The sequence below is a fragment of the Artemia sp. Qi Xiang Cuo genome, chromosome 18 (genome assembly GCF_049724085.1).
Source record: "Artemia sp. Qi Xiang Cuo chromosome 18, ASM4972408v1, whole genome shotgun sequence".
NCBI lineage: Eukaryota > Metazoa > Arthropoda > Branchiopoda > Anostraca > Artemiidae > Artemia > Artemia sp. Qi Xiang Cuo.
The window spans coordinates 31,708,888-31,733,146 of NC_142811.1; the positions used below are offsets into that span (position 1 = coordinate 31,708,888).

The following is a 24,259-nucleotide window of genomic DNA, read 5'->3' on the forward strand; positions in this document are numbered from 1 at the left end:
ACCTGGATGCCTCTCTATCCAAGTGGTCAAGAGTGCGAATCCTGGGCCATCCCGGCACTGGTTCAGTCGTCTCTGCCTTACGTTTGGTGACCGGACAAAAGAAAAAGAAAAGTGACAAGGGGAACATTAAAGCATGTTTTTCGGCTATAAAATTAAGAAAGAATATGGTCAGTATAGAAAACTACAAAATGAATTTCAGTAAGGTTACAAAAAAAGATAATGAGCATTAATTTAAAACTATATATTGACTGATCAACACCAAAAGTAAGCCGCTGCGCTAATCTTTGTGTTCTACATTTCAGTGGTGGCAGTTTTATTTCATCTTCTTTCTTTAAGATACAATCCATCTGGTCAGTTAGCGCAAAGTCTCTTGCTCCAGTCTTCTGCCAAAAGAGGACCTTAAGTTCTTCAGTTGCTACTTTTAATAACGATAACATTGTGAACAGAATTCCCTTTCTTGCTCTTCAGCTCAATCAGAATGTAATCACCAGCCTTGACTTTCTCAGTGTCAAATTAGAAGTTGCTGTTAGGGGGCTTGTCTTCAATGTCTATGCTTGGGTCTGAAGAGTTGTTGTATACAGGATCATCTACGTCAGAATCGTCACTCTAAATGTAACTCTTGTTGCCTGAGATACACCTTTTGCTTTTTAGTCTTTTCACTTTTCTGACTTTCTTCTGTTCCAGGACTAGGGCTTTTTGGCAAATGCAGCTTTTACCCTAGCAGTAATGCATTTTTCCATAGGAGTGTCAGTGAGTACATCTGAGTTTTTCATATTTTTTTCCTGTTGATTTTTTGGGGTTTGAGTCGATTGATAAAATGCTGCAAGTAAAGCAAAGAATGAGAGGCAGTCATACAGCCAGAAGTATTTTCTGAGCCGATCATGATGGTTCCTGGTAAATCTCCCCTGAGTAAAATTTCCGGACACTGTTTTTGTGGGGAAATAAGTAAAGGATGGACTGTGTTCCCAACACATTAACACCAGCAAAAATCGTAGTCAACTGACCTCTTTCTGCTGACGTGACCTTCCCTACTTACTTCTGGCCTCGCTGTGCAATGATTTTACCAGGCTTGTGGATTTTTTCAGACATGAATCGTCAAAACTTCCAATGTCTTGTGGTCTGAACATGTGTTTATATAGGCCTCAATCCAGGTTGTTAAAGAAAGCTCCTACACTGTGACAGTTGAAAGCAGTTGTCCGTCATAGGCTTGTACTTATTGGCGTTCTTACTGATAGAGTTTTAAGTCAATCCATAAAACCACGGTACCAATCTTTATCTGTAATTCCTCCACTGTTTCCACTACCTTTGCAGTTCCATTATCCGGTACTTTTATGCTCTTAATAATGGTGTAAGTGTATGCAAATTTACACGCTTCTAGGGGAGTACAGTCGAAAGCATATAAGCTATCGTTTTCAAGTAAGTTTTTAGTCTTTTTGCTTGTTCCTCTGTGAAGATTGATCATAGGTTGTAACAGGGTGTAAAGAAATTCAGGTCCAGACTTTTTAGAGGGATATTCAAGTTCTCAACTTTTTTTTATGTAGTCTTGCAGCCTTCCTCTAGGGACACCCATGGTATTTTCAGAGAATCCAACTGATTTCTTGTAGAAAAAGACAGAAAAAACTGCTATTTTATTTTCTTCTGGATCACAGCCACCTTTCTTTCTTTTCTCTTCTGTTTTACTTTTAATCATTTTATCTTGAATGAAATTTAACAGAAAAAAAGGACTTCAGTTCACCTACTGTTCTGACAGGATTAAACAACGCCTGAAATTACACAGTTTTGGGTATTAAGCTTGCCTTCAACCTTTAAATATGCTGTTTACACAGCTTTTACAAGCATAGCCCACTTTTGGACACCTTGGTAAGGCATGCCGAATTTACCCTGGGTATTGTGGCCGAACATGGGAGTTCACTATCCCACAGGATGAAAAAATACTAACAGCAAACTGGTGAAGATGGCACGTCTCGGAAGCTGCCAAAAACAGGCAAATAATAGGAGAATACAGTGTGAGTTTACAACGCGAGTTTTCTAGTATTCATAATTAGGCGTAGGCTTTCACACAAAATTGAACAAAATACCAGAGTTAATCACATAAAACCTGATACAATCTGAAATTTTTGGTAAAAGTATTAATTAAGGCCAGACTTTTTAAAAAAATACACTGCAATCTGTCAGAGCGTTTATAATCCACCAGAAGCCCCATAAGTTTTTGTATTGAAACTGTTTGCTTTGGCTAGACGTGGGCCAGTCTCCCCTATACCAATTTTAAAATTTAATTTTGCCCAACAGTAAACTTTTGAGTTGAATTCTTAGAAGAAGCTGTTATCTAACCATAATGTGATTTGTGCCAAATCGATTTTGTGGTGTTTATGTTTTCTGGAAATTGGAAGTAGGATAGTGGGTCTCTTATGTTATACTGTTTCAGGAAAAGTAGAACATGGAAAAGGTTAAAGACCGAGTTTTAGTGAAATATAGAATGACTAGTTTCTAAAGTCCTATATTCAAAGGACCTCGAGAAGTATCAGTAAGATCCCTCCCCCTCCATCACAGAAGCGGCTGCCCCCCCCCCTACACAAGATGCTGCCTACGGCCATGCAAGTCAGCCTTTATTTTAAAAGATCAGAAGATTAAAGGGCTGCCCGGAGTGCCCAGTACCTCATATAGGAGATAACTTCTGTTCTTTTTAACTTATTAATTAAAAAAACTTTCCGAACAATAAGTTTTTCAAAGAAAAGTAATTTTAAACTTATGCTCAGCATATACAAATACCTGTTAAAATTCAAACTCAAAACGACCAGAAATTACTATTAAAGATTAAACGAAACCCAAAACGAACAGAAATTAAATAAACAATCATAGGAAAAAACATACAACAAGTAATAATATAAATAAATAAATAGATCTTAAAGCGATTAATGCTTAGATTGACTATGAAAATTAGGCTTAAAACGAAAAAAAATATTTTCCTATAAATGAAACTTATAAAAGTTTATAAGTTCTACAAAGTCCTATAAATGAAGTATTAATGAAACTTAAAACAAACAGAAATTAAATAAACAATCAATGCAAACAACCATACAATAGACATTAATGTCAATTAATAAATAAATCTTAAAATGAGTGAAACCTAAATTGAATATGCAAATCAAGCTTGAAACGAATAAAAATCACTAGAAACAAGAGTTTGGGTATCGCCTCTTTCTCTCACTGTAAAAGTCTAAAACCTACTGCGTCATTGGCACTTTACTGAAAACCAATTTTATTAAAAATGTTTTCTTTTGTTCTTAATATTGAAAATAAACATTAGAATCATAGTAAAATTTTGAACTGATGAGCATTCAGCAATTAATGTCATTATACATCAAATATTCATTTTGATTTATTAGTTCTTTCTAGACACAGTTCATATAATTATCCAGTAAGTTTATCGCAGATCATTTCTGGTCTTCATTCTCGGTACGAACAAAAAGCTCCTCCCACTTCTTTCTGCATTATCGGGCTAGTCTGTTTCCGATTGTTACCAACAAAGTTTATTATTCGTAATAGCGGGTTTCCACTTGTTTCCGATTAGATCACAGTCTGACTTGTCTACCCGTGAAAAGATCTGATGCCGCCTATGTTTCTGTCTGCAAAAACGTTCTCTGGAGCACTCGCACCTTGGTCCGGGTTTTTATAATGGGTGAGATAGGGAAAGATCATACTGGATAATTATATAAACTGTGTTTCTAGAGTTGTTCAAGAAGAATATAGTTACACTACAAACAAAAGTTTGGATACTGCCCCCTTCCTTAACTGTCAATAAAAACCATAAGCCTACTGCGTCATTGGCGCTTCACTGGAAACAAATAATATTACGAATATTTTCTTTTCCAGTTCTTACAGCATTGAAAATAAAAATAAAATTAGGAGTTTTGTTTAACAAAAATAGGAACGATTTTAACAAATAAAATTAGGAACTATTTTAACAAAATAGCTATCTCAAAAGTTTTATCGGATGCATTTGGGAAAAAAGGGCGTGGGGAGGGAGGGGGAGTGCTGGTTACCCTCCGATATCTTTTGACACTTAAAAAGTGAACTAGAACTTTCAATATCCAATCAAATGAGCCCTCTCTGACGTTTATAGGAGTATTCCTTCCATTAGAACCATATATACCCCCAGGGCATAACTTATAACCCTTACAAATTTTGTTATCTCCAATCACTTTCAACTATTAAAAAGGGCACTAGCCCTTTGAATTTCCAAGTGAATAAGCCCTTTTTGAAGTTTCTACGACAAAGCTTTCTATATAAACCTTATATGGCCCCAGGGCATAACTTACAATCCTTGCCCTGAGGGCTGTGGGCGAGTGTCCTCCTCAAAAAAATAATTTCTATCTGGAAATCAACTACGTAGAACAAAATGGCTATCTCAAATTTCGATTGGATGTGTTAGAGGCAATGGCGGGCGAGGAAGGGGTGTTCGTTGACTTCCAATCACTTTTGATCCTTAAAAAGGGCACTAGAGCTTTCGATTTTCAATCGAATGAGCCCCCTTTGAATTTTTTACGACAACCCCTTCCATATGAAGTGCCTCTGGGAAAAAAAGAAAGAAATAAAACATTTAAGCCGTATGGCCTCTACTATAGGCAAAGCTATAGTGTTGCCTCTGATAATGTTGCTTTGCGCTTTTATTTGAAAAAAAAAATTCTACTTTATAATTCGTCTCAACATTTATTGCATTTATTATTTGATTTTGTGGAATATAGGATGTTGATAAAAAAAAAAGAATCGCAAAACGGTTCTTTAGAAATAAATTGTTTTTAATTAGCCTATTAAATGCTTAGTTAAAGAAATAACTTTTGTTCAATGAACTGGTAAGTCTTGTACAAACTTAAGAAGAAACCTGCTTGATGAACATATCTAGTAGGAGGTTTTCTCTTTTTAACCTTAGGTTTGGGCTTTCAGGTGTGTTTAACTTTTTCTAAAAATTAGCTTCAGCTCATGTTTTTACTGGTGTATTCTCTACATAACGGAAGTATTTGACATCCATCACAACCACCCTCTGCTTTTTTGCATCCCTAAGAGGAAATTTGAGCGCCTAAACGTCGTTTTTACTGATGCTTTTATTAAGTTCATCATTTATCTAGGTCATTGCTAACATGTCTGAGAAATAGCTTGTTGTTTATCACGCCTTAAGTCTATTGAGTTTTGTTCTAAATCTTGGACTTCACAAAATCTGTTTCTAGCTTTTATTAAACACTATGACCTGCACAGACTCAGTCAGGGGTGGATCCAGGAGTTTTTTAGGGGGGGGTGGTGCAAAATAGGGTGATCCGATAAAAAATTTTAGGGGGGGGGGGGCAAATTAGGTTGATCCGATAAACTTGCGTTAGGAGCAAGTTTAATTAACGCAACTTTAGTCAATTAACTAAATTACACTTCTTTAGACTATGCTAGGGGGAGGGGGCGCCCCTTGAATCCACCACTGGACTCAGTCTACTTTCTTCGGAGGGTTTGACATTTAATTTTTAGCATTTGACCAGTGCCATGAGCGTAGCTCCAGCATTTTTATATTGGGGGATAGGGGGTTCTACATCCAGGGATTCAGGGGGCATGGGATATTCTTCAGGGGAGAGAAGTGTTGAAAAACGTGAGAAAAATATAAGCCGAAGCGTTCTTTCAAGATGTCTGAAAACTTATTTTGAGAAATTGTTTATAACGAATACTGAACAACCAATGGAAAAAAGTAAAGGTGGCATGTGCCTGCCTTAAGTCTCCAATAGGCCATTTTGTTCAAGCGATAGGGAATAAAAATTTACTATCTAGTAAAGACGCCACTCGATTAATTTTAAAACATTACACAATACATAATAAACAATAGACACACATCAAACAAACATAAAATTAAGTACTGGGGCTCAGCTTTTACAAAAATTGTCAGCAATGAGTTGGTGCAAACGACAGCAGTGTAACAGGCTTTCAGGTGGATGATGGTGAACTTCATGCAAACTCGGCTGGTTTTGCCAGCTTCATCGCTTATATTAAAGTGCATATCCCCCTCCCACTTCCCTCACTTCCCGCCCAGTACAGGACACTAAATCTTGCAGTTGAACTGCACAGTATTGCAACAGCATCGCGCCATTCAGTTGTAGGCGATTTGAAAATGGCCTCGTAGCAACCCAAAGACTATACCCTTTGAATCACCATGTTCGAAACCTTATACAGTAAAATTACAACAACCCTCCTTGAACAACAAGGAATATCACTTTTTTGTATCGTCAACCAAGAACGTATCCAGGGGGGGATGCCCGGTTTAAACCAAATTTAAAACAACTAATTTTAAAGCATTTCAAAAATAAACTTAGAAATATAAACTTACCCTCGAACATTGTTTGATAAAGAATATCCAGAAAATCTGAATAAAGCTTGACAGCATTGCGGCAGAAACCTTGGATTAATTAAAAATTGTCATTGTTACCATTCGAAAGGGAAAAATTGACTCCCAGAGTTTGAAAATTACCTTACCCTTTGTATCTTTGTTAAAAATAACACAAAAGTTTTTTCTTTTGTTAGTCAGGGTATAGGGGTATACATATCCGGAGGTTGGGGGTACACTGTATATCATTTTTATGTCTAAAATTTCCTTCATCAATCGAAACTCGGTCCCCTAGTACTGCATGTTAAAATTGATCATAGGCAGTGCAATCGCGCTGCCTAAGTAAAGAACGATGTTGGCACAATATATTATTTAATTTAATTTTTTTCCATACCAAGGCACTTCGTATCGAAGGCGTTGTCGTAGAAACTTCGAAAAGGGCTCATTCGATTGGAAATTGGAGTGGCTAGTGCCCTTTTTAATAGTAGAAAGTGATTGGAGGGCAACTACCGCCCCCCCCCCCACGCCATCATTCCCCCAAACACATCCAATCAAAATTTTGAGATAACCATTTTGTTCAGCGTAGTTAATTTCCAGATAGAAATTATATTTTTGAGGAGGACACTCCCCCAAAACCCTCAGGGCAAGGGTTTTAAGTTATACCCTGGGGGCATATAAGAACGATGTTGGCACAATGTATTATTTTTTTTTTTTAAGAGCAGCGCACTTCGTATCAAAGAAGTTGTTGTAGAAAGTTCAAAAAGCGCACATTTAATTGAAAATTGGGGGGGTTTGTGCCCTTTTTAATAGTCGAAAGTGTTTGGATGTCAACTGATATCCCATTCACGCCCACAATTGACCGAAAAACATCCAATCAAACTTATGAGATAGCCATTTTGTTTAGCGTAATTGATTTCCAGATAGAAATTATGTTTTTGAGGAGGACACTTTCCCACAGCCCTCAGGGCCAGGGTTGTAAGTTATGCCCTGGGGGCATATGTTTATATAGAAGGCGATGACGAAGAAACTTCAAAAAGGGCTCATTCGAATGGAAATTCAAAGGGATTATGCCCTTTTTACTAGTCGAATGTGAATGACGGGCAACTAACCCCCCCCCCCCTCTCACGCCCACCATTTCCCCAAACACATCCAATCAAAATTTTGAGATAGACATTTTATTCAACGTGGTTTTAAGTCCTGGAAATTAGGTCTTTGAGGATGACAACCCCCCCCCCAAAGCCCTCAGGGCAAGGATTTTAAGTTTTGCCCTGGGGGAATATAAGGTTTTTATAGAACGTGTTGTCGTAGAAACTTCAAAAAGGGCTCAGTCGATTGGAAATTGAAATGGCTAGTGCCCTTTTTAATAGTCGAAAGTAATTGGCAGGCAACTAACACCCCTTCTACGCCCACCATTTTCCGAAACACATCCAATCAAAATTATGATATAGCCATTTTGTTCAGCGTAGTTGATTATCAGATAGAAATTATGTTATTGAGGATGACACTCCCCCACAGCCTTCAGAGCAAAGGTTATAAGTTATGCCCTGGGGGCATATAAGGTTTTTATAGAAGGCGTTGTCGTAGAAACTTCAAAAAAGGCTCATTCGATTGGAAATTGAAAGGGCTAGTGCCCTTTTCAATAGTCGAAAGTGATTGGAGGGCAACTAACCCCCCTCTCACACCCACCTTTTCCCCGTACATATCCAATCAAAACTTTGAGATAGCCATTTTATTCAACGTAGTTTTAAGTTCTGGAAATTAGGTCTTCGAGGATGTCAACCCTCCCACAGCCCTCAGGGCAAGGGTTGTAAGTTCTGCCCTGGGGGTATATAAGGCTATTATAGAAGGCAGGGTCGTAGAAACTTCAGAAAGGGCTCATTCGATTGGAAATTGAAATGGCTAGTGCCCTTTTTAATAGTCAAAAGTAATTGGAAGGCAACTAACACCCCTTCCACGCCCACCATTTCTCCAAACACTTCCAATCAACATTTTGAGATAGCCATTTTTTTCCTTGCAGTTTAAAGTTCAGTAAATTATACGTTTGAGCAGGACACTCTCCCCACAGTCTTCAGGGCAAAGGTTGTAAGTTCTGCCCTGGGGGCATATAAGTTTTTATTGAAATCTTTGTCTTAGAAACTTCAAAAAGGGCTCATTCGATGGAAAATTCAAAGGTCTAGTGCCCTTTTTAAAATTCGAAAGTGATTTGAGGGCAACTAACCCCCCTCTAACGCCCACCTTTTCCTCAAACACATCCAATCAAAATTTTTAAAATTTTTAAGCCATTTTGTTCAGCTTAGTTGATTTCCACATAGAAATTAAGTTTTGAGGAGGACAATCCCCCACAGCCCTCAGGGCAAGGGTTGTAAGTTATGTCCTAGGGGCAAATAAGGTTTTTAAAGAACGCATTGTTTTAGAAACTTCAAAAAGGACTCATTCGATTGGAAATTCAAATGGCTACAGCCCTTTTTAATAGTCTAAAGTGATTGGTAGGCAACTAACACCCCTTCCACGCTCACCCTTTCCCCAAACATATCCAATCAAAATTTTGAGATATCCATTTTGTTCCACGCAGTTTAAAGTTCAGGAAATTATACCTTTGAGTAGGACATTCCCCCCACAGTTTTCAGGGCAAGGATTATAAGTTATGCCCTGGTGGCATCTAATGTTTTTATTGAAATCTTTTTCGTAGAAACTTGAAAAAGGGTTCATTCGATTGGAAATTCAAAGGGCTAGTACCCTTTTTAATAGTCGAAAGTGATTTGAGGGCAACTAACCCCCCTCTCACGCCCAACTTTTCCCCAAACATATCCAATCAAAATTTTTAGATAGTCATTTTGTTTCACGCAGTCTAAGGTTCAGGAAATTATACCTTTGAGCGGGACACTCCCCCCACAGTCTTCAGGCCAAGGGTTATAAGTTATGCCCTGGTGGCATATAGTTTTTTATTGAAATCTTTGTCGTAGAAACTTGAAAAAGAGATGTTTCGATTGGAAGTTCAAAGTACTAGTGCCCTTTTTATTATTCGAAGGTGACTTAAGGACAATTAACCCCCCTCTCACGCCCACCTTTTCCCCAAACACATCCAATCATAACGTTTAGATAGCCATTTTATTCAACGTAGTTGAAAGTTTTGGAAATTAGGTCTTTAAGTATGAAAACCCCTCCCCCCGCAACCCTCAGGGCAAGGGTTGTAAGTTCTGCCGTGGGGTAAAGTAAGATTTTTATTGAAAGCGATGCTGTAAAAACATCAAAAGGGCTCATTAAATTGGAAATTTAAAGGCCTAATTTCCTTTTTATAGTCAAAAGTGATTCAAGGACAACTAACCCCCCTCTCACGCCCACCATTTCCCCAAACACATCCAATCAAAATTTTGGGATATCCATTTTGTTCAACGTATTCGAAAGTTCTGGAAATTATGTCTTTTAGGATGATAAGCCCCTTCAGAGCCTTCAGTGCAAGGGTTGTAATTTATGCCCTGGGGGCATATAAGTTTTATATAGAAAGTTGTTGTAGAAATTGCAAAAAGAGCTCATTTGCTTGGAAATTGCCCTTTTTAATAGTCGAAAGTGAGTGGAGAGTAATTGAACCCCCTCCCGCGCCCACCATTTCCCCAAACATATTCAATCAACGTTTAGAGATATCCATTTTGTTCAACGTAGTGGAAAGTTCTGGAAATTATGTATTTATGGATGACAAACCCCCCAGAGCCCCCAGGGTAAAGGTTGTAAGTTATGCCCTGGGGATATATAAGGTTTTTATAGCTAGATTTGTCGTAAAAACTTCAAAAGGGGCTCATTCAATTGGTAATTGAGAGGGCTAGTGCCCTTTTTAACAGTCGAAAGTGATCGGAGGGTAACTAACCACCCTCATACGTGCACCATTCCCCTAAACACGTCGAATAATTTACACTTTACTGAAAAAAATACAAATGAATGTGCATTGTCAGTTTAATAGACATATACTGATATTTGGTAATCAAAATTTTAACATTATTTGATTTATTAAAGTTATAAAAGTAAGAAAATTTACATTTTTTTAGTAAAGTGCAAATTACGTTCTGGCCTTGGGAAGGCATAGGGGTTTTGAGCCCAACTTATGTTAATTTCTGCTCGTTTTGTGTTTGGCTCGGTTATTTATTGTAATTTCTGTTCGTTTTGGGTTTCATTCATTTATCGATGCTGATTTGCGATAGTTTCACGCCTCGTAGATTATTTTATTTTAGTTTTGCTCATTTTTCGTTTAATGGAGTTCTGTACTTTTCTTTGAAAACTTATTTTGTGGAAAAAGTTTTTTTTTAATTAATAACCATAAAAAAGGGTGTTGGTTGACACCGCTTATATACGTATACAAATTTCTAAATGTGAGAAAAATATACATATATAGTTCGAATTCACTTTATCATGTTTGCAGGAGACATTTCGTGCAGCAGGCTGATGCAGGGATAAATGTCCCACGAGTTGGGCTGGTGTTGCGTGAATGCGACTAATTTCAGTTATAACCCTTAGTACATGTATGTCAATTCATTTTTTTGGAGATGGTTAAAAGAAATACACAGAAAAACAAAAATTACGACAAGTCAACATAGTATCATAAATAGAGGCAGTTCCACATTTATGGGTTAGTATATGAATCCAAAACGTAAGGAATAGGACGGTATCAGCGTTTTTAGGCCTTTCAATTACAAAGAAGTGAAACAGAAAGATTATTTGAGTTTCGATTAGATATTGGAAGTAAAAATTAAAGCAATTAAATGATTCCAGACCTTCCCCTCACCGACTTCCATGTTCAAACTACAGCCGATTTGACATATCTAGCTATAGTTATAGTACGAAAATCAGAACTTGTAGGATATATCGACCACAGCTATATCAAACAAGTACTCATGTTAAGAAAACAATTCCTATTTCATGAATTGTAGAAAAATGATAGCTAACACATTTTGCATGCAACCCCACTATACTTTACCCCAGCTCCCTGATGTACAAATATATAACTAAAATTGTATATTTCCTATCTATGCGTCTAAGTTGTTTCAACTCGCTTACCTGTTGGCTAAATTAAATCAACTGTGAAGCAACAAAAACTGGAATAGTAATTTGAAAATATACAATTTGGGCTATGTATTTGTACATTTTGGGGGGGGGGGAGTGAAGTGTAACTTTAAAACAAACAGTAGTTTTAAAGTTACTATAAAAATTTAGTTTTTTTCCAAATTATTGGGGGGGGGGCAACGCCCTCCAGACGAAGCCTATAATTATTTCCATAGTTTTAAGCAAATACTATATTATAAAGATTTCCGATCGTTTATTTCATCATTTAAAATGAATAGCCTAACTAGAACATTTGTAAAAAAATATAATTTGACTACGGCTTAGAGAATAATTCTATTCAGTTTCACTAATTTCATGATGTTCCAAATTATCTGACAGATTAGTCATGACGAATTAGTTATTTGATCCTTGTTTTTTAAGGCTTTTAAGATCTAATTCCAGTGCTTAAAGAAAAAAGAGTATTCATTCTTGTAAGTAAATTTTTCCACGATGTAGGCTATCTATGAAGATGGAGTTAATTTACTTGAAAAAATGTAGATGTTTTCAAATTTGTAATAACTGATATATGTTGGTATCATTAAATAATCACTTAAATAATTTTATAAGCTTTTAAGGGAAAAGTTCACTTAGGAAAAAACTACCATCCATAGGAGCAGCTTTCTTTTTTTTGTAGATACCAGCAAGGGTGTATCTAGAGGTTTGAGTTGCTGGGTTTGAACCCCCCCCCCCAAAAAAAAAATTGTTCTGCTACAAAAACGTAACAAAAACGCAAATAAACATATTTTCTGTGCTTTTTCTAAAGTTTTTTTTTGTGCCTCCCCCGAAAAATACCCCCTCCCTGAACAAAATCTTGAATACCCACTTGGATGCCTCTTACCACCGCAATTGGTGTAGACATATGTGTCAGTCAGTCAAGTGTTCAATGTTTCATTTCGAGAGAGAAGTCGAATTTTTTGGACCCAATCTAGTTTTAACAGTAAACAACTGGTGAAATAAAGGAAAATCACGGAGGATAAGGAACAATGATAAAAAAAATATGTCTTCGGAGGGAGGGGAGGAGTTCTGAAAGATAATCCCTCTAGCTTAAGTCACAATAGTGTGCTATCCGTATGACATTTTATAGGATTATTATACCGAATAACAGATAGTTTGGAGTTTAGACTCTTGCATGTTCTGCTGCATAGTGTCTTCCTTAAAGTACCAAGAACACTGAAAATAAAGTCTGTTCTTTGAACTGGTCAGGTGGAAACCTACATGACCAGATATTTTTGGAAAATTTATAAATATTAGGTGTTCAACGTCTTATGAAAGTCCTCCATATGCAGTTATACAGCAGTAGCGGACGCCGAATTAAAAAAGAAATGGGGACGGTAAATCAGGAAAAATTGTCTAAAAACACATCATACCAAACAGCTTAAGATGCATTTGTCTTTGGCAAACAATATATAATTAAAGTTTGAATGTATATGAACGAGAAGCATCTAGTAATAGTCATTGTTAGGAAAATCTTCTGTGAGGCAAAGCTCCAGTCTGACATCAATGTGTTGCTGCTCTCAAGCCTGCCAGCTAACACTGAATACATCTATACAGAAGTATCTTCAATTTCCTGCAAGATCTAAATATCTGCGAGTAGATTAGACAGGTAGTAGTAAGACTTATTCCTAACCCATCATCACCAGCAGATGGTAAAGCGTCCTGAAGCCAAATTGAGACCGGAGTGGACTCCAGGATTAAATGTTGTGTTTTCCGAGTTGCTGGTGTTTATAACCAGAAATAAAAGTAGTGCATCCATAGATTCATTTCGCGAAATATTGTCTTCAAAAAACATGTTTACATGCGTAAAAAAAAGGCTCTTAAGATGTTAAATTTAAGTAATGATTTCATGCTACTTATAATAACAGAGAAGCCTAGTTGCAATGGGCTTAAAGCAGCTTCAATCCCAAATAATGAAGAGGGAACTCAATGGTTGCTGTAGCCTGATATGTAGGTGTACAGACAGAGCCGGTTTATTGATTGGAGCAAGGCCGTATCCAGGGGGGGGGGGGTTACCCGGTTTGAACCCCTCCCGAAATTTGTGACCGAGTTCGTTTTTTTTTCCCAGGGGTGATCGTATCGACCCAATGGTCCTAGAATATTGTGGGAGGTCTCATTCGAACGGAAATTAAAAGTTCTAGTGCCCTTTTTAGTGACCAAAAAATGGAGGGCAACTAGGCCCCCTCCCACGCTCATTTTTTTCCCAAAGTCACCTGATAAAAATTTTGAGATAGCCATTTTATTCAGCATAGTCGAAAATTTAATAAATAAGTCTTTTACGATGACTTAATCCCCCACAGTTCCCAGGGGAAGGGAAGTTATGAACTTTTCCCATTGCTTACATATTGTATTGGTTAGTGGAAAGTATACAGACATTTTCAGGAAGAATTTTTTTTCTGGTGGGGGGGGGGGCTGAAACAGGAGGTTACTCGGAGAATCTTTCCGTGGAGGATGTTTGTTTGGGGTAAGGGATATTTCTGTGGAGGGGGCGCCGGGTTTCCAAGCATTATTTAAAAAATGATCAGAAATTAAATTTAAAAAAACAAGTTTTTTTCAACTGAAAGTAAGAAGCAACATTAGAACTTAAAATAAACAGAAATTATTACGTATATGAGGGGGTTTTCCCCCAAGTCATTACCTCACTCTTTACGCTACAGTTTTTTTTAATGCTTTCAAAAGACCTGTCTATTCTAATTAAACGGCCTTTGTGATTCAGGGGTGTGTGAATTAAATTTGTTTTTTAACTTTTAACGTAAAGAGCGTAGTATTGACTAAGGGGAGAACCCCATCATATACGTAATAGCGTATACGTAATAATAAAAAAAAAACAAAAAAAAAACAAGCGATGCAGCTCAATAGTAAGCCAAACTTTTAAAAACGGAACTTTGATGTCAATAAATGTATGAAAAGAATGGGCTTATAATGCTGATTCCAAATACAAGAATTTTATAAAGTTTAGTATTACTCATCAAAGGCTACGAGCCTGAGAAAACTTACCTGATTTTTTAAAGAGGGGGAAACATCCCCTAAAAGTGGACAAATTTTAATGAAAATCACACCGTCAGATTCAGCGTATCAGAAAACCCTATAACATAGGTTTCATGCTCATATCTGCAAAAATCTGCAACTTCGTATTTTTGGCCAGAAGAAAAATATACGAATACAGAAGTTCGTTACGTAAGTTAATTTGTAAATTATGTCAGAACCAAATTTAGAGACAGCCATTTAGAAAAAGAAAAGTAAAATTTTTACGCAAATTTTGTTTACTTATTCAATGACGGCGAGCCAAAATAAAAGCTGCATTAACTAAAAAACGATCAGAAATTAAATTAAAAAAAACAAGTTTTTAAAACTGAAAGTAAGGAGCGACATTAAAACTTAAAACGAACAGAAATTAGTCCGTATATGAAAGGGGCCGTCCCCTCCTCAACGCCTCGCTCTTTCCGCTAAAGTTTGACTCTGTCTCACAACTTCATTTTTTAAAACAATAAAAAACTTTAGCGCAAAGAGCGAGGCGTTGAGGAGGGGACAGCCCCTTTCATATACGGAATAATTTCTCTTCGTTTTAAGTTTTAATGTCGCTCCTTACTTTCAGTTTAAAAAACTCGTTTTTTTTATTTAATTTCTAAAAAGGTCCATCATTAGGCTAGTATTAATTCTGAAAACGTTCATGTACGATAAAGTCTAATGTGGCATTGCTTACGTGTAGCGCTTATACTTGCAGATATATATGAATATGCAGTACCAGACGTACAAGTTACACCTTTATTAAATCGCACTCATCGGTATGGAAGTTCCCCGTGCCAAGACTTTTCAACTTTCACGGATCAACCAAGAATTGGACCTATGCATAATAGCTTGATGTCCCGTGTTTTGTCATCGAAAAGTAGTACTGCAGACCAGAGTCCCTCCAAGAAGGTACGGTAGCATTAAATTTATATCTGTCGTATATTAACACTTCGAAATTATCATACGAGTAAATAGTCAACTTGTATGCAGTTATGTTGTAAAGTTGTCAGGCAACATTGGCGCAACTCTTTCGTTTATGAGCTGGCATCTAAATATATTAAATGGTACTTTATGTTGTTTTTTTATTTGTATTATTGGCACTTCATTGATAGTAATACAGTTGATACAAATCAAAACTGTCAAGCTTCCTTCAGTAATTTATTAAGGTTAGCTTGCATCAATTTAATAGTTTGCATAATTTGCTAAGATCCTTGCTCGATATGAAATGCTCTTTAAGGTTTTTTAATATCTATCTTCGTTAGGAGTGTCTCTGTGTGCCTCAAAAATATGTGTGTGAATGTGCACGCAACAGTGGCTGTGATATTTCAAAAGGCATCACGTTATATAATATTAGTTTTACCAATTAAACGGGTTGCATCTGTCAAGCTCTTTCAGTTGTGCATAATGACTGAAAAAGTGCAAAGTGACTTTGCCTGCTAATAACATAACGAACGTAGCGATATTTTTAAGGATCATGGTTGCAGCGGTAGCTGCAACCTTGTAAAGGGTGAACCACGGTCAATAGCAATCAAAAGTTGAAAAACATGTTTTCAAAAAAACTGTCTAATGAGAAAATATTGCCACCTGACACTGAATCAGGAATGATAACTATTGTTTCGGTTGATCTTAGAAGAAAAAGTTTATTGCGAAAAGAAATTTCATAACGAAATAACATTCATAAAAGAAATAACATAACGAAAGCAGCGCTATTTTTACGGATTCGAACAAACGAAAACAACACTTCGAAAACAGAAGATTAATTTTTAACAGATGTAAGAAATAAAATTCTAATTACCTTGAAGTGAGTTCAAGGGACACAGATGAATCGAAATAATCTTTTCAGTTTAAGGGAACGACTATAAATTGACGTTTTACGCAAATAAATTGTCGCATTTTGTATTTTGAATTACCAAGCCATGTTTGTGTGTGTTCTTATGTTTTTTTTTGTATGCTTACGCGTCTGAAAATAAAGCCACCATACATGTCATGAATTTCAAGTCATATAAATCTGTTCGAGCTAAAAAAAATTTAAGCTTAGAGATGAAGTTTCTCTAAAAATTTTCGTCTATCAGTAGCAAAAATTAGCTCTAAAGCCTTTCAAGTTGTTTTACGTCAAGTTGTTTCAAGGAAGACTTGAAAAATAAACTATGTTTGGTTTAGTTTTGAAGTTTTTCTTTTAACTGATTGTCTTTAAAGTTCTGCTGCTTATTAGGCTGTAGTGTGACAAAAGAATAAAATTTTAAGTTTCTACAGGATTAATGTCTTAATTTTTCGTCTTTCTTGCAAAGTAAAATTCGAATAAAACTCAACGTTTCTCTGCGAGGTTTCTTGTTCATGCATTATCTTCGATTCTTTAATACTTGCAAATTTTTCAAGGATAAAGATTTATTTCTGAAACATAAATATAACATAATATAAATCAATTACAATAAGCTAGCAACTAAAAAAAAAACAACACCTTCAATAAAGTCTCCCCTTAAGGCTCCATGTATCACCTTAAGATTAGCCACTGTAACATATTTCTATCCTTAGAGCTGCGAGAGAACACAGAATATACAGGCACTTCGGTCTCGATTTGAGAAAATGGTTGTTCCTGAGGTTTCAAGGTCAACTTTAAAGCTTCAGAAGCGAATCGCTAGCGGAGCTTTTGGAACGGTAAGTTTATATATTTATGCATATTAATTAAACAAAAAGTTATTCCGAAAGATTAGTATTAAACTCAAGACCAAGAAAAATGAAGTCCCATAATATCAAACTCAAAATCACCGGTAATTGCTATTGAAGAATAAATTCAACTCAAAACGCCTACTATCAAGCATATACTGAAATAGATGAATAAATAAATTATGCAACGAGTATAAATTAAATTTAATATTCAAGTTAAACTTAAAACGAACAAAAATTGTTACAAATAGTAGTTTGCCTATTGGTCCCTTTCCTCTCCGCTAACCGTAAAAAGTTCTAAAGCCTATTGCATCAATTGCGCTGTATTGAAAAATATATGCATATTTTGAAGTGTGTGCTTTTTTTCAAAACACTGACGACAAATTAAAAATAAATCGCTCTAATAACCATGATGACTGGAAAGAACTAATAAAAATAAACTGAATATTTAACTTATAATGATATTAATCCCTGGAAATAAGCAATTCAATATTTTATTTTACTATCTTCTTTGATAAATCTTGTATGGAAATAATGGGAAAATCTTGTAATATATAGCCCTTGCCCCGAGGGCTGTGGGGGGCTCGGTATCCCAGGACACACAGTATTATTTTAAACAATTTTTTATTCATTAGTACTGGGCAAGGGCGGATCTAAAGCAAAATCTTGGGAGAGGCTCAATGTGACAAGGGCGCCAGTGAGCAAAATCTTGGGGGGGGGGATGTGACAAAGGTGCCAATAATAGACCAAACTGACGAATTTATTCTTAAAAAGGAGTGAAAAAAAGAACAAAAAATAAGGAAAGAGGGCGCCAAAAAGGGTGCGGGTGTGCGTTCACCCCTCTCATTGTCTCAATGAGATTCCTGAGACAGCTTTGTATTGAAATCCTCATCTTAGTTTCAGAAGCATACTAAACGACCTAAAGTCGACTTGACTAAATAAATTGTAGCTGATTTTGTTCATGTATTTAGTCGGAAGCTAGATCCGTCCCATCCGTCGTTTAGCATCCATATAATTCAAGTTTGCCCCAACTCATATTGTTCCTCAAGACCCATAAAGAAAAGTTTGAAATACCTGTGTCTATAGGGGGATTCCGTCTGACAAAAAAGAACAATCATTTTATTTCCATTTTGACAAGCTTGATCATTTGGAATTCGTAGTTGATTTATTGTGCTATCCAACTTAATCGAAGTAGAATATTTTTTGAGCAAATCCTTGGTGATACGAAAAACGGAATAAATGAATTTCAAAGGGAAAGAGAATGAACAAGGGATAACTCCTAAGTTTCCTGTCGGCCCATGTGGAACATATGTGGAAAAACCATGTTGGAATCAGAGTAACACAAGGTTTATCAATGTGTATCACTAGAGTGCCAAGAAAAAGGGTGTTGAGTCAGTATGTAACAAGGGCGGATCCAGGATTTTTTTTTCGGGGGGGTTTTTACTAATTTTTGACTTTTTCGGGGGGTTTTTACTAATTTTTGACTCCGTTTTCGACTAATTTTACTGATTTTTACCTAGGTTCTACTAATTTTCGACTTATTTTCGACTCGGTCAAAAATTTCGGGGGGGGGGGGGGTTCAAACCCGGTAACCCCCACCCCCCCTGGATACGGCCGTGGTATGTAATCCATTTATGCTCCCCTCCCTCCATTTCGCACACACGGTATTTATGCCTCGTTCAATTTCCGTTCTTTTTTAGATTATTAAGGGGTTTAAACTTAATCGATAGTAAAAACAATATTTTATTTTTTTATTTCTTTATCCTTTCGGTGTCTATTAGTTACACATTATCAACCGCAGTGTGATTGCATTTCTAACACTAAACTATGCTTTACTAGCATTTTTGTTGTATTTTATTAGTATTTTCGTAGTATTTTCGAATTGCCTTTCAATTTAACTTTTTGATAAAAATAGACAAGAGAAAAAAAAGGCTCAAATGGATAATTCTTAAACATTACTTAAGTTTCAGACCTTTGTAGCCTATTTATGTCTCACATCCAGGGGTGTTAATTGGGAGGGGGACAAAACCCATCACCCTTTTGGTAGTGGATATCATCTATTTTGGTATTTTCATTGAAAAAATATGAATAAAGCAGCAAAATTTCCCCCTCGTAGATTTTGGCAATACATTTTGGTCAAAAAGAGAGCTATATGGTATTGACTGAAAATTATGACATACCCAATAAATTAAAAGATGTCCAAACAACCGTGTATTGAGCTTCTCAGTTTCAGAGGCATAAATGTCCCGTGGTTGCGCATTCGTTCTTAAAGAGTCACATAGTCTATACAAAATAAACGGTTAATATAGACATTTGTTTTAAGGCTTCATTTAACTAAGTTGATTCTCTTGATTTCGGAGGAGGGGTGGTTGGTCATTGTGTAGGTGAAGGCAGTGAATGTGGCTGATACCTCAAAAAGGGTATTTTTATGTCAATGATAAATAACTATCTGTGAACCTTCAGATGATATAGAACAAGGTCTGGAGGGGTGGGGGGAACTTACCTTCTTTCATTAGGATACAGGCTTAATGAAGGTGCATTGGGGTGATAGCTCTCTTCTTCGATGATGTTCGTCATCCTAGAAATATCTTCTTACAAATATTGAACTTTAATGTATAAAAATTGGGGATTCAAGGAGGGGCCAATAGCCCTCCTTCACATTTAAAGAGCTTTGGATCAAACAGTTCAAAGCAGCAAACATGGGAAGAGCGGCCCTCGCCAATAAAAATTGAAAATGTTAAAAACGAATTTTTGATGGCTTGATTGAAAATTCTAAATATTGCTATGCAAAAGTTACATTTTTCTTTAAAAGAAGGGTTTCAAGGGGCAGTAGGCGTATCCCTCTTCACTGTTAGGGTAATCCTGGGTATGCTTTAGTGCGACCAGAAATTAGACATAACAAACATTTCTTTCCTCAAATAAATGTAAAGAGTGATATGTAACCTAAAAAGGAACAGAAATTGTTCCATAAATGTGGGGGTTGTTCCCTCCTCAACCTTCCTTTCTTTTTGCTAAAGTTTTTTATTGGATTAAACATACTTCCTATTCCAAAGTAACGGTCCTTGTCTTAAGGACATAAAGTCAAACTCCACGAATGGAAATGGCAGGAATAACATATTTTGGAAAAGAAAAACCACTAACTCGTACAGAAACTAATGAAAAACCTGAGAGCAGACTTAACCAATCGATTATTTTATCATTTTTTGGGAACATTCATTCTCCCAGCTCTGGAAGCGAATGTTGGAGTCTTAGGGTGAAGCACTGCCATGAAAATTATATTTGTGAAATGATGAAATGGCATAGTTATAACTTGTTTATATTAATTATTGGAACAAATTTGAAATTGCTTTTTTTTTAGTTAAGCACTAAATATATTAAGACAGCTGTGTAGCTAATACTATTGTGTTTATTTAGAAACTGATAATGTTTTCAGACATAATAAGTTGTAATATTTTATGCAGTAGCATGTTGTACTAGCATATAGGCTAGAAGTAAATTTTTTCTAAGGTTTGGGAGAATTTCATTTTTTGGGAGAGTGAGAATCTTATTGGGAAACATGTTATGAAACTCATTTTGACATACGACAGCCAGATTTCGGTAGTTAGGCCTACTGCTCGTAAATTCTTTGTCGTCATCAATTTTTTCTTTAATCCTCAGGCAATTAAATTTTTTAAAAGGCAATTTTTATCCTCAGGTATGTCATTGAGAAATTATTTTTTAACTATTTCCCCCCGGTTGGGAAACAAAATTTTCTCTAGTGCCCATCATATTTCCTCAATGTCATTCCAGCCAATCTTATACAGATGTAACGATCGCCATTTTTTAACTCTCTTTTCAAATATGTCTATCGGCGTTATTTTTCTTGATTGTCATAAATATTTGGAAGTAAGATCAAACGAAATATTCATCTAGAAAATGGTGTGTGTTTTTAAGCGCAATTAAAGAGTAGATGTTTTTAAGAGTAGAATTATGCTTAAAGAGCAAATCTGTATTTTTATTTGTTTTCTGTTAGGCTGTTTATCAGAACTTGAAATAATGATATTTTGCTGCTAATTTTGGTGACTTCGGTGCTAATTATAAGGTGGTGAATGGAGGTAGTCTAATTACCTCCCTAGATTTGAAAATAAAATGTTTTTTGATGTTTTCAAAGAAAAATCGAAAAAAAACCTGTTTGGTAATTTTCATATTTAAGACCATTGAGACTATACATGTGGGGTGATGAAGTGGGGAGGAGAGAATACAGGATTTTATGTAGTATGTTTATAGTAGATTAAAAACAACTAATTTCTACTGATTAATTTACATTTATTTTATTTTTGTTGACTGTTCTTGCCTTGCTTAGGCTGTATAAACATAAACAGAAGTAACTGCGTACAATAATTGCGCTGCTAGTCTATTCTATGAATACATTTGCAGTATTTTGTTGAAAATTAATCTGTTTCGTTATCATTAGTTCGATCATTAATTAATAGTTTTTCGAAATACTTAAACACTTGCGACTCTAAATAAACGATTACAGATTTCAAAACTTCTTCATTTTTTAACTGGATACCCCTACAAATACTACAAATACCCCTACAAATACCCCTACAATACTGGATACCCCTACAAAAGATATATTCCTCGGAGTTTAATTACTGCTGATCTTTTTCTATTGAAAAAAAAGACATTCCTGACGGTATTTGGATATGGCGGGAGAGTATTTTGAAGTTATTGGCTGACAGGTTATCAAACTAAAAACTAATGAATGACAAAATTGCATGATTTTTTAAGCTAAATTCCCCCCCCCCAAAAAAAAGGCCTGAAATCCGTGCTAAAAGAAATTTAGAAAAAATGGTTGCAGTTTTGACATTTAGGGAAAATTCTTTCCATTGTGTGGGTCATATCCCACCCCACCGTCTCTCTCAAAATCTGATATTTAACAGAAAATTATGATTATGTGTAGCAATGTCACACCTCGTTTCTATAAAAAAAAAAAAAAAAAAAAAAAAAAAAAAAAAAAAAAAAAAAAATCAGTATGGAAAGGTGTGCACCCAGGAATTAATTTGGGTAAGATTGGAAAAGATGCAAAACTAGTTGAATTAAGTGGAAAGCCCAGAATCCTCCACCCCTCTACATAGGTATTTTCGTAGCATCCATTCTGAAACGGCTAAAAGTGTCGGGGAATTACTATCTTATAGGGAAGTGGACTATTTGCCCATGAAAGAGGGAAACTCCATAGGGAAATGTGAACGGAAGATTACTAATCAGAAAGGATTTATCTTGTCTGATTGCATAGATAAGCCCCATAAGAAACAGAGCATCTGTGTATGACAGTGATGTATCATATCGCCGATACATAAAGCTTGCCTTAAACATTATTTTGCTTGTCTAATTAAAACTAAATGGCGTAGGTTTGAAACACAATAATGTTTAATGGATTGTTTCCCTAAGCTAAATGTAAAAGACAACATATAAATTGTGAGACGTTTAGACAGTTTGAATTATATGGATGCTTTGGAATCCGAAGCACAAAACTCAAGGAGCAGGAATAGTTTGTCTAAAAAATAACAGTTCCAGGTGAAATTTAGAAGCATTTTCGTTCTTCTGTGGTGTAAGGTCAAATGGAGGGGAACTTTTTTAAACATAAAACTTGAAAGCCGGAAATATCAGTGACAAGAATTCCATTTAGATGTCTTTTAGGAATTGGGAAGCTGCAAAAACAGAGGTTGTTTTAATCAGATAAGAGGCATGATGTTGATGGACCTAAATCCTTTAGCCGTGTCTAAGCTGATGACTTAAAAAAAATGGATTATTAATTGGTAGGGTATAGCGATAAAAATATGGTCGTAGATAGAGACCCTCCTTAAAGTAAAATTGGTAAATATTAGCCGTCTTACCTTTGGCTAGATTGCCAAGAAATTATTTGGTAGTCAGCACTCAACGTCTTTATTTAATGTGTCCCTATTAAAACCCTGATTTTATCACTTTTAGCGAGCCATATAATTTGTAGAACAATGCTGTAGTAAAAATTGGAAGCTCTTGTCAAAGAGCAAAAAAACTTAAGACCCTATTTTGTCTGTATAAAAAAAAGGAAGTTGGCTACTTTAATTAGAGGTTTCAAATTATCGACGCTGTAATTTTTAACTTGGTACTGCACGCTTTTACAGCTGGGAGATTAGTTATTTCCCACTTTTCTCACGTTTCAACCGAATGCAAAAACGAATTGGTCAATTTAAATGTCAAGGCTTCAACACTTAATCCATCCCTTTTTTTTGCCTTGTCCTTCAGAATTATTTGATATTCATTTTTGTTGCATTTCCATCTTATAGACATATGTTTAAACATTGGGTCAAGTAGGTCTTATGGTTGGAATGTGTGTAACCCTAATGGTGGAAGTTGATTCAACCTAATGTACTTCGAATAAAAATTGTTTAGAAAAGTAAAATCGAGCAATCTATTTCAATTAGATATCTTTTATTGTTTATTGTTTTTAGATATATGTGGCAGAAGCAACTGTTCCTGATTATGGCTCCACTCACGGTGCGCAAAAAAATTTTGTGGCGGCAAAGTTTCTTCCAGCGACTTCAGGTAAGGACAAGAAAGCTTTCCTTCAAGAGGTGCAGATGCTTGCAGCCTTGGATGACCCAAATATTTGCCGTGTTCTTGGTATATGTGCTAGTGATGAACCTTTCTGTGTTTTACTTGAATACCTGGATAGTGGTGATCTAGTTCAGTATCTTAAATCAAGAGAGTTATCCCCTGGAGGAAACATTTCAACAAAAGAATTTTTAAGGTAGGTTATGTTTTGTCTTTTAGGGAAAAATTTTGATTCCGGTATTCGTGCAGTTTTATAGCAATGTGACAGAGGGATCTAAATGATGTTGCATAAATAATTTCATATATATATATATATCCTGCTTTTAAATAAATGGCAGATGCGTAGGTATTTTCATCTATTGTTTCAATATCCTCGTGTGTTTTAATAATTGAATGTATTAGTAAATTTTTTTTTTAATAAAAAGATATGCGTGCAATATACGTATACCTACAAAAAAAATTCTTAGCGGTTAAAAATTCTCTACACAAGATGGTCAAAAGAAAGGTATATCTAGGGTGCGAGGTACGAGATTCAAAGGCTCCAACTGCCAACCATAGCGAGTAGAG

At 35.8% G+C, this 24,259-nt stretch overlaps 1 protein-coding gene across 1 annotated transcript in view; it reads left to right on the forward strand.

Moving 5' to 3' along the window:
• Nucleotides 1–24,259, forward strand: part of Ddr (discoidin domain-containing receptor 2) — a 191,375-nt gene that overhangs the window by 137,387 nt on the left and 29,729 nt on the right. The window contains exons 11-13 of the mRNA XM_089104637.1: nt 15,165–15,358; nt 16,982–17,104; nt 23,590–23,888. Of these exons, the coding sequence (XP_088960763.1) occupies nt 15,165–15,358; nt 16,982–17,104; nt 23,590–23,888 (616 nt within the window). The remainder of the gene's footprint in view (nt 1–15,164; nt 15,359–16,981; nt 17,105–23,589; nt 23,889–24,259) is intronic.